Source organism: Pseudorasbora parva, chromosome 1 (genome assembly GCF_024679245.1).
Source record: "Pseudorasbora parva isolate DD20220531a chromosome 1, ASM2467924v1, whole genome shotgun sequence".
Taxonomy (NCBI): Eukaryota; Metazoa; Chordata; class Actinopteri; order Cypriniformes; family Gobionidae; genus Pseudorasbora; species Pseudorasbora parva.
Genome location: NC_090172.1, coordinates 66,831,565 through 66,843,152, shown reverse-complemented (window position 1 = coordinate 66,843,152; position 11,588 = coordinate 66,831,565). Strand labels below are relative to the sequence as shown.

Genomic DNA, 11,588 nt, shown 5'->3' with positions numbered 1-11,588 from the left:
CACAGCAGTATAAATTTCCCCCCATTATGTGGCCGCGCTATAATAGTGTGGATTACAGTCTATGAATCCGAGAAAATGCCCTTTACCAATGTACTGATCTGTTTATACAAAATCTACTCTACAGACAAATCAATATTTCTTACATGAGTTTTAACTCTGGTGGAAAGAGAACCTAAATTAAAAACAGATGAAGACCTCTCCTCAAAACAATGCTGAAGCGCATCCAAAAGATAACTAATGTCAGTTTTAGATGGTGTAGTCAGCATAGCAGTGGTAGGAGACCTTATATTTCTTAAAAATGGCACCCAATGGCAGCATATAAAGTGGGGTACTCACTGAGAAGGTTCTGTCTTTGAGGTAAGAGGCCAACCACTGCAAGGAGACCCTGAATACCCACCACATTTTCCATACGATGTAACACGATACTATGATCTATTGTATCAAAAGCAGTGCTTAAAGACAAGCAGTTATTGATTTAAGAGCTTGCAAAAAGTTAATGCTGACCTACCATAATGCAGTTTCCGTTATGTGCATTGATCTAAAACCTGACTGAATTTTTTTTAAAAAAATTTTTATATTGGACATATTTATATTTTAACTGGCAATACACAACTCTCTCAAAGAGTTTTGAAATAAAAGGCTAAAATTGCTGAGGATAGATGGGTCAAGAGGAACTTCAGACTCACAGCTGGAACATTTGGTCTTGAAAACAATATCAGCTATCTGAGCAGAAGTCACTGGATGAAAACAAGATAGGAAATCTGGTGAACAAATCAAAGGAGGATCATATGTTAATGACTTAATGGAATCCTTGATCTAACCCTAACGTTTTTTTTTAAATATATATATTCTCACAGGTTCTCTGAGATAGAACAAGAGAAGGGCCTGGAAGGGATTTAGCACTGAATCAATCAACTTTTTTTTCTCTTGTGATTATGTGATTATGACGGTTCATAAACTAAACGATTGTATTGGAGTGGCATGCCTTTTAAATAAGCACTAAAACAGTTTGATACTACGATTAAAATAAGTCTTATTTTCAGATCTACATGCATTCATTTCTTACAGTAAACAATCTTCATTTTCATTGATTCATTTCTTGTCTTCTCTGCATTTGTTCACTGCACCAAGGAAAAGTTTGGTCAGACCAGCTTTCAGGTAACTCAGAGCATCTTTATTTGCTTCTTCAGCTTCAGCGGCTTTCCTCATTTCCTCCAGCTCTTTAGCCCAGGTTTCTTTCCCAGCCTCCCTCAGTCTGGGGATGAAGAAGTCCAGATGCTGAAGAGTTAAGGCCGAGTCTGGCTTTAATGCGATCTGAGACAGATGCTTGATGGTCTTGAAGGCATTGAACAGGATAATTTGCTTTTGGTCCTCGATCTCCTTCAGATCTTTGTCAAGATCTTCCATTACAACTGAAAACCTCTTAGCTTGAGCTTTTTCATAATCCTTTTTTACTTCATCAAATTTCACCATAACGTTAGAAAAGCTGACAACGTATTTCTTGTCTTCTTTGACATGTTTGCTGTGGTGGCATTTCCCTGTGCACACGGTGCAGTAGCCATTTTTCATGACTTCACATTTGCTGGGATCAGAAGTCCACCAGCATCCAAACTCATGGCAGTTTTCCTCACAGACGGTGCAGGTCATCGCCTTCCTGCTCTTCCATGAAGCACTTTCAATGGGCACCTTCTCTTTGACAACCTTTTGGATTCTAATGTTAAAGTTTGTACGATTATCGATTTTTTCCTTGTTTTCTCTCATTGCCTGCTGGATCTGTATTTTTTCAGACTTCTTTGACTCTTTCTCTTCGACCCTCATCTGTAAGTTGCAGATTAATGCTTCAAATTGAATGCGCTCCATCAGGACATCTGAAGTCAGCTCTAAACTTCTTCTGTTCTTTTCATCCAGAGACTGAAGGAAGTGCTTCATGCTGTCCATGCTGTCTTCCCAGGCATCTCTTTGAGCACGAAAGTAACGTTTCTCATTGTGACGGGCGTCTGACTGACGGTTGTTGAATAAGAAATGAACAGGCTGGCCTTTTTTGTCTCGTCTGCAGGGGATTTGAGCTTTATTAATGGCACCGAGGACGTTTTTGGGTTCCATACCATCAGAGTGTGTGATTAGAAACACAATGTTGTTTACAATGTCTTTGCCAAACAAAGACAGAACTGAACTGATAATATAATGCTGTCTGTCCGAGAGACGATTCTTAGCTGCTTGAATCACAAAACACACGGCATCAATCTCACGAACGCCATCACTGCTCTGAAACAGCATGGCCAAATTCTCAGCAACTTCCAGATCTTTTTCCAGTCCTCTAGTGTCTCCGTATCCTGGAGTATCAATGATGGTGAGAGATACAGGACTCTCTTCAGGACAGACCTCATACATGGTGATTTCAGAGGTTTGTGATTCGGATTGGTCTCTGGCTTCTTCTTCTGTGATTTCATACCATAGCTCTTCCTCAATCTTCACTTCTAATAAGTAGTTGACCATGGTGTTGATGAGAGTCGTTTTGCCAGCGCCGGTTTCTCCCACGAGCAGAACAATTTTGTTTTTTTTTCTGGCATCTTTTCTCCCATGAGTCCATTTTCTGACATTTCCATTATCATCAAGCACTTTTCTCTGTGTGTCTAGACGAAATCGTTTTGGAGGACCTTGATGAATCAGAGTTGGTCTGCTTTGTGGACTCGGCTGTCTGTAAAATATGGAGTCAAATGTTTCTCAGAATATTTATGTTCATATACATGGTCTCATGGATTGTAGCACACATCAACAGATTAAAAATTGTAACATAGTAGTATTAATCAATATACAGACATCATGTAACATATATCTTCAACGTGAACATACTAATGTTATGAAACGATATTTAAGGGAAACAACCCAAATATTCTTCAATGGATGTTGGCCACACTAATTGGCACCCCCAAAAATTCATATGAGTAAAATATCTCTTAAGAATATTCCTATCATTATTAAATTTGTGTAGCATACTAGGGTGACCAGGACCATGACATTGTCTTGCTATGACTTATTGTTTCACAGGAGTATATATGAGGAAAGACCAAGGCCAAATTCCCTTAATCATTAATCACAATAAGCCTAAAAATATTATCACAAAACAGCTACATCACCACATGTTGTTTGGGAGGGTTTCAAGAAAAAACAATCTTTCTTGCTCATCCATGACTGGAACTTCAAAAGGAACCTATTTATGTGGTCAGATGAAACAAAAAATAGCTTTTTGGCTGGGTTTGGTGCACACAGGTATAAAAAGTACTCATGCCAAAGGTTAAATATAATGCCTGATCTTATATTTAATGCCGTATGTTGTGGGCCTATTTTATTTTTTTGCTGGAGGTCTTGGACTTCTTGTTCAGATATACAGTATCTCGTATAGTAGCACACATACACAGATTAAAAAACTAAATCAAAACCTTCTAATAATGCGTTAGTTCCAGTGAAAGGAACCCTTAATGCTTCAGCATACCAAATACATGTTGGACAATTTCATGCTCACAACTTTGTGGGAACAGTTTGTGGATGGCCCCTTCCTGCTGCGCTCCAGTGCACAAAATGTCTGTCCATAAAGACATGGATGAGCGAGTTTGGTTTGAAGCAGGGCAATTCAAATCTTGCCCTGGGGGGCCAATGCACTGCAGAGTTTAGCTCCAACCCTGATCAAACACACCTGAACATGGTAATCAATGTCTTCAGGATCATTAGAAAATCAGGTGGGTGTATTTGATCAGGGTTAGAACTAAACTCTGCAGCGCATTGGCCCTGCAGGGCAAGATTTAAATAGCCCTGGTGTGGGGGAACTTGACTGGCCTGCACAGAGTCCTGAGCTCAACCCAATAGAACACCTTTGGGATGAATTAGAGCGGAGACTGCGAGCCAAGCCTTCTTGTCCAAAATCAGTACCTGACCTCACAAATACACTTCTAGAAGAATGGTCAAAAATCCCCATAAACACACTCCTAAACCTTGAGGAAAGCCTTCCCAGAAGAGCTGAAGAGGTTAGAGCTGCAAAGGGTGGACTGACTCCATATTAAACCCTACGGATTAAGCATGGGATGATTTTAAAGCTCGTGTGCATGTAAAAGCATACCCAATACTTTTGGCCATATAGTGTATTTAGCAATGGTGCCAATATTAGTGGAAGGCATTGTCTGCATAGCCAAACACTATTGACAGCAATAAAACACATGAATGAGATCATAGAGCACGACCTGATTGATGTTAAAAACAGTTAAGCATAATAAGTCGTGAAAAAGTACTTGCTCGCACTGACTGGCACACTGGTAAGGTGTGCATGCGGAAAGTTGACAGGACAAGAAAAATAACTTACGGCTCATTGCTGAATAACTTGTGTAGCTGTAATAATTTTGTACCTCCTGTCACTCACTCTGTCTGTTTGTGCTGCATACAATTTGCCCACACGATCAGCTTTTTCCAAAACAAAAGCTCAAGGGATTATCTCTTGCAAGTGAAGAAATTAGGATGAAAGGATTGTAATTTCCTTATACTGTAGTGTAAAGTAAAATATACTTATGAAATATTAATTTTCATTTATTTTAGTGCATTTGTTTTATAATATATGGATGTCCAGATAAAAGTCAATGTTTTTTTTTTCTTTTATTAATTTGCACACTGTAAATGGCTAAAAGCTCCTAGTTTTGAGCTCTCAAAGTTCCTTTTATGAACTTTACTCCAGCTTATACTACAACAAACTTCAATCAGTAAAGCTGTTGATGCCAAATCAAAATGTCATTAGACAAACTAGATTTGGGCTAAGCCTCAAATGTGTACAATGTCTGGCTCTGCCTCTGGTGCACACCTAGCCGTGGATTACCCCTTACAGCACATACTCATCCTGTATAAAGCACATCAATTTCAACTCACCTGAAACTCATGCTGATCGCTGGACTGAATGTGAGACCTCACTGAAGACCTTCACTGGCACTCCCCAGTCTGCTTACAGCAAAACAGTTAATTACTTTATTAGTAAAACACAGAATTTTTTAAAACTACTATATATTTAACTATACTTCAAACATTGAGATGAAATTTTGCTATTAAATATAAATATAAATGCATAGAAATTAATATTCTTATAGACCAGCCTTTGTGCTGAGTGATCTAACAAGTCTAACTGGCTGAAGTCCCTCCCAACCAAATGTGTCTTCAATGTAGTTTAGTATCTGAATAAAAAAAAAATAGGAACAACACTTTCATGCGTGCATGTTGTCATAAATGTATTTCATATAATAATTTATTCATAGTGTTAAATGTCATGAAAAAAAACCTATACATAGAATGCTGTTCCCTTATCGAGTGAACTCGCACTGCGTCAAGCACTGCGAGAACGCCTCTGCGTGATTGCGTCATGAAGCACTTGTGAAATCAGTCCAATGGCATGCACGGACATCATGGAAGGGTGACGTCATTAACCATGAAACTATATATAGCACCTCTGAACCAAACAGTGTCAGCTTCTGTGTCTTCACAAGCGCTCTATGTTGAAATCGTTTGTCTATTTGGTGTGTGTTTGTCTCTCATATATGTGGTGTGGCAAGCAGCGTGGCGAGGGACCGCGAGAGCGGCCGATGACGAGTGGTAATGAGTACCAGCTGCGTGACACACCGGTCTCGTCTCGCGGCCAAGGGACGGGAGCATAAAAGGAGGAATGAAGGCAGCGGAAGATGAGAGAGGACCAGGCCTGGATGTTGTGTTGAGTTTTGTTATGTGTTGGTGGGCAGTCGTCCGTGAGGGACTGCCCGCGGTTTACTTTCGTTTTGTTTATTTATTTGGAATTAAATTGGTTGAATGTTTGCCGGTTCCCGCCTCCTTCCTTCCCATCTACGAACGTTATTACATTGGTGCCGAAGCCCGGGAGGAAGGAGGGACGCGCTGTCGGAGAGCCCTCGCTGCTGAGGGGGATCGCGGTGCTGAGGAGTTCGGGCAGCGCGGATGATGAAAGACCGCGAGTGACTGCCCGAGGTGGTGGTGCTGGCCGCGAGACGAGACCGGTGTGTCACGCAACTGGTACTCATTACCACTCGTCACCGGCCGCTCTCGCGGTCCCTCGCCATGCTGCTTGCCACACCACAATATATATATATAAAAGAAACTCCGCTCAGTTTAAGAAGTGTGTCACTCCCTCCCTCGTTTTATTATGAGTGCGGATACACATGAGTTGTGTGTAATGTGTTTAGGACCAGAGCATGTCCAGGCAGCCCTTGAGGGGGCTGGTTGCGAGCATTGCGAGAGGTTGACAATGAGAACTCTCAGGTCCCACCGAGCACTCTTTGAGGAGGGTGCTTCGGCTCACGTTCACCAGGGCTCGGGTCTTGCCGCTGCCGAGGCATGGTGAAGGCTTTCAGCCTGGGGATCACAAATGGATCTAACGGCGGGGTTAGAGACGGGGGTGATCCCCTATCTCTGCCTTTACCTGCTAGACCCGATGCTTCAGTTCGCGAGTCAGAAGCACACGCGGCAGTTTCTTCTGATTGTGCTGAAGCACAGGCTTCTCAGCACTCTAGTTCTGAGGAATTGAATGTTGAGAGTCTGGATGTTTACAATGAACCACCACACACACACACACACACACACACACATACAGATGAGCTTTTGGAGGTTGTGACTCCTGCTGTTGCCAGACTAAAAATAGATTGGCCAGCTGATGATCAGGAAGCCCGTCATGTTAAAAGCAATTAGATGAACGTTTTCTGCCAGCGAGATCGCAGCCTTCAAAGTGGGGCTTCCATTCTTCCCTGACCTTCGCACCTCATTTAGAGTATTCAACCCAGTTAGATCGGAATATTCAAATTCGAATGGAAGAGACACTTGCGGGGGCTCTCTCTCCCCTGCATTGTCTGCATTGTCGCTAAGAGCCCCGCAGCTGCCCACTAAGCCAGTTAAAATGACATCAGTCTTAGTGGGCATGGCGTACTCGGCAGCAGGTCAGGCGGCCGCTAGTTTACATACAATGGCGATTTTACAAGCATATCAAGGCGACCTGCTGAAAGACATAGACGAGACTGCTGAAGAGATAGAGAGAGATACAATAGCGGAGGTTAAGAGAGCAGCCGATTTATCTCTCCGGGCCTCTAGGGAAGCAACGAAATCCATCGGCCGCTCTATGGCAGCACTAGTGGCCACGGAGAGCTATTTATGGTTGAATTTTTCGGAGATCAAGGACAAAGATTAAACATTTCTGGTCGATGCTCCAGTCTCCACTACCGGTCTCTTTGGCAGTGCTGTTGATTCGGTGGTCGAAAGGTTTCAGGAAGCCAAAAAGCAGGCAGCAGGTTTTTCAAAAGTTTCTTCCCCGAAAAGTCTATGTCTCTGGGGCTGCTGGGCGGGAGCAGTCCCAACCGAGTACATCCTCCTCAGCTCATAGAGCACAACAGAAAGTGAGCGCGGCGTCCCGTGCTCCCCCACAGAGAGACTGGGGGCCGGGGCAGCACGCTCAGTTGAGGCCTTCCCAAGGTAGAGCAGATCTGAGGACTGTTCTTATCTCTAGGAAGACAAATAAGAAGTCTTGATGCCCAAAGCACCAAGCTTCGGATGGCAGTCCTCTCCAAGGGAAAGCGGTGTGTCGAGGCGCCCGCCTCCTCTTGGTGCCATCAGAGGGCAGACTCTGCAGACTCTTCTTCGAAAAGGGGCTATAGAGAGGGTCCCTCCCCACAGCAGAGAGTCAGGGTTTTACAGCTGGTACTTTATAGTTCCAAAGAAGGATGGAGGGCTGCGTCCTATTCTAGCTAAATCGAGCAGTCAAAAAGTTAAAATTCAAAATGCTCACTTTGAAGCAGATTGTGTGTCTGATCAGGTCCAAGGACTGGTGTGCCAAGATAGAGCTAAAAGACGCATATTTTCACATCTCAATCCTTCCTCAGCACAGGAAGTTCCTCAGGTTCCATTCGGGCCTAGGATTATCACCCCGCACATTCACAAAGTGCATGGATGCAGCTCTGGCTCCTCTGAGACTCCAGGGCATCTGTGTTCTCAACTACATATACGATTGGCTCATTTTAGCACAGTCAGTACAGTTAGCGGTTAAGCATCAAAGTGCTGTTCTCGCTCATATGGAAATATTAGGGTTAAGGTTAAACGCAAAGAAAAGTATGCTGTCTCCATGGCAGAACATCAGTTTTCTGGGCGTAGTGTTTGATACGAAGACTATGAGGGCTCGACTGGCGCTTGTTCGGTTTAAAACGATCCTAGTAGCTGTATCACGGATAAAGCTAGGCCAGTCACTCACTGTGAAACAGTTTCAAAGATATCTGGGATTCGATGGCAACAGTGTCCAACGTGATAACTTTTGGCCTGCTGTACATGAGACCCTTGCAGCAGGGCTAAAAACCAAGGGATTTTCCCCGAGGGGAAATCCTTTTCACATGATCAAGCTCACGCGGCGATGAAGTTTGAAATATCCAATAAATTTCATTCCACTTCATGATTGTGTCCCACTTGTTGATTCTTCACAAACAATTAAAGTTTAATATCATTATGTTTGAAGCCTGAAATGTGGCAAAAGGTTGCAAAGTTCAAGGGGGCCGGATATTTTCGCAAGGCACTGTATATAAATCACCAGGGGTGTGTGCGCTCATGCCGATTATGGAAACTGGTGGGTGGAGACTTGTTATGGACTCAAGGGAAATTATTTTCAGAGTGAGCAATAAATATTCCGGGGCGCTTGAACAAGAGGGCAGACTCCCTGTCGAGGCAGGTGCTGAGGGGAATGGAGACTTCACCCCGAGTTGGTTGAGCTCCTCTGGAACTGCTTTGGAAAAGCTAAGGTGGATCTGTTTGCGTCTTAAGAGACAATGCACTGTCCCTGTTTTACTCCCTCATACATCCAGCCCCCTGGGGTTGGATGCCATGGTACAGACGTGGCCGAGGCTGCGTATGTACGCCTTTCCCCCTCTGGCATTGCTACCGGGAGTTCTGGAGAATGTACGCTGTGACGGAGTCCGTCTGTTGTTAATCGCCCCCTTCTGGCCGGGCCGAGTATGGCTATCAGACATGGTGTCTCTTCTTGAGGGTCCCCCTCAGACCCGATCCTGACCTCCCTGGGGCCCTAAGCAAAATTCTGCTAAGGGGCCATCCTACCTGACCCATGAGCTATAAACCATTTGCCATTGCAATGCAGTTACACCTGACACCTTAGTGCTCTCAATACAATCCTCCCTCCTTTGAACAAAACAGTCAAAGAATGAGGTTCAAACAAACAATATTTATTGAAGAGTATTTTCTATAGAATCTTAAGATAGTACTTGCTGAAGATGGCTTTACTGTTGGTGAATCTGGCTGTACTGGCTCTGTGCTAGTACTGGCTGAGGCTGGATGTGGATCATCTGGGTCTGTGCTTGTACTGGCAGATGATCGAGCATCGCCTCTACTTACAAACTTAAAGGGGGGGTGAAATGCTGTTTCATGCATACTGAGCTTTTTACACTGTTAAAGACTTGGATTCCCGTCCTAAACATAGACAAAGTTTCAAAAACTAATGTTGGACGTTTGATGGAGTAATTCTGTGTTAAAAATACTCCTTCCGGTTTCTCACAAGTTTCGGAGAGTTTTTTTTCGAGTATGGGTCGACTTGACATTAATAGATCGGAAGGTCCTTGTATGGGCCGTACGGGCTCTTCTCCCGGTAGGGTGCGCGCGCCTGACTAGAGCGAGAGAGGAAATGCATGGCCATAAACACTCATGTGCAGATCCAGTCGATCCATGCGCTGCGCTCCACTTTATTCCTAAGGGTGACATGAAAAGACTTCAACGCTTCAGCACAGCATTCCGGGAAGGCAGCGCTGCATTTGACCCGATTTGAACGCAGAAATGACGGGAAGCTTCATAACATCGCTTCAGTCGCGACGCAAAAGTGGATCTCCACCGTTCACTGCTGTCAGGACTTCACCAAATCATACCAAAGAAGTGTGTTTTTGACGGAGCGGTCCCAGCGATAAAGGTTCGGTCCTGCTTTGGAAGCAGCCGGTGAGTAAAACTGCTTCAAATATCTATGCTGTTGGCTCGTCACGTGAGTAAACATCAGTAAAAGACACGATCGCGTGCGTCATCATTCAAATGCGCTAACGGACTCTATTGTTGTTCTCTGTACACTAGTATGACGTGCAAAATCGTTTTGCTTGCTACTGCTAAGGTTTACTCACATACAATAGTCCATAAACCGAATCATGTCCTCATAAACTGCGAGTAAACACATACAAATGTTGACAGGCCACTAAATACAGTACATACCACAGAGACGGACATCCTGCTGTTGCCGTTTCTCCTGTTCAATTTATTTCAGCCTCCAAATGATTCTGGATCATTATCTGTGATAGCCATGAGTTTCTCCACGCTTGAGGACGTCACCGCTTTGCGCACTTGTCATTCTTTAGCTCCGCCCACACGATACGCCTCCAGGCGCTCAGTTTTTTCCGGAAAGACTCGGTACAGCCTATATTTCTTTGAATAAATATAATAAAACTAAAGACTTTTCGGAGATATGAAGGATGCAATACTACTCTATAGGTACTCAAGATTGACATGAGATTGACTGAAACTGAGTGTTTCACCTCCCCTTTAAGCATAGCACCTACAAATTATAGATACCAAATTTTATAAGGTGCATCAGACCCATTCAAACTGGATCCCTCAGATTTCCTTTTATACATTTCCAAATATAAAATACTATTTATACTATGGCTTGGCTCTTGTAATGTTTAACTAGTGAACTAGTGATTCAGATATTAAGAATCTTTAAATCTATTAAAAATTCCACACCTAATATCAAGAATTCACATTGTAAATAATAAACATTTAATTATTGATATTAAAAATGCATAAATTGTAAATGAATAAAAGCTAAAATGGCTTGACATAGCATGCTACTGTGTTCTATATTATGCATATTAAAGCAATTTTTGATTTATGGTTATTATTGATGGATGTGCATCCATATTGACCAGTATGTCCAGCTAATTAATATCAACATTTTAAATTCAATAGAGCATATAAATCAATAGTCAATCAATGTCAAATACATTGCTTTCCATTTTGCATCATTTGTGCAGTAGTTTAGAGTTGTAACTAAACATTGACTAAGACTAAATATGCTTTCACTGCCTATGTGCACTTATGATGAGGAGGAGGACCATCATGCCCATATATTGTTCTGTCGGTCTGGTATCCACACAGATATTTCTGCTGGAAAATGCACTTTCATTTCGTGCACACGCAAATGAATGCATGTTCATGTGCGATGCGGATCTTTTCCGAGCTGCAGTTAACAAACACTGTTGACCTTTGTCGTTTATCCCAAAAAAGCCCTGAAAGTGGCTGGCATTAGCTAGCTAGACCAAGAGATGCATAGCCTGCCTGTCCATCTTAGCAAGACAACAGAAGAGAGATGCACATCAACTTAACTTTACTGTTATATGCTGACATCAAACTTGGAGAGGAGAACACAAATTTACCTGATTGCTGTTCCCACAATTCACTCTCATGGTGTTTTTCTTTCTTTTCAAGGCCAGAAGTATAATACCGCTTAATTTTATCATCATTGTTTACAACAT

General features: G+C 42.8%; 1 protein-coding gene across 1 annotated transcript; it reads right to left on the bottom strand.

Moving 5' to 3' along the window:
* Window positions 1-605: 605 nt before the first annotated feature.
* Window positions 606-4,982, bottom strand: LOC137088287 (uncharacterized). Its single transcript, XM_067452108.1, has 2 exons — window positions 4,909-4,982; window positions 606-2,698 (listed from the first exon to the last, which is right to left on the bottom strand). The coding sequence occupies exons 1-2, from the start codon at window positions 4,917-4,919 to the stop codon at window positions 1,093-1,095; spliced, it is 1,617 nt and encodes a 538-aa protein (XP_067308209.1). The 5' UTR covers window positions 4,920-4,982; the 3' UTR covers window positions 606-1,092.
* Between the last annotated feature and the right edge of the window lie 6,606 nt (window positions 4,983-11,588).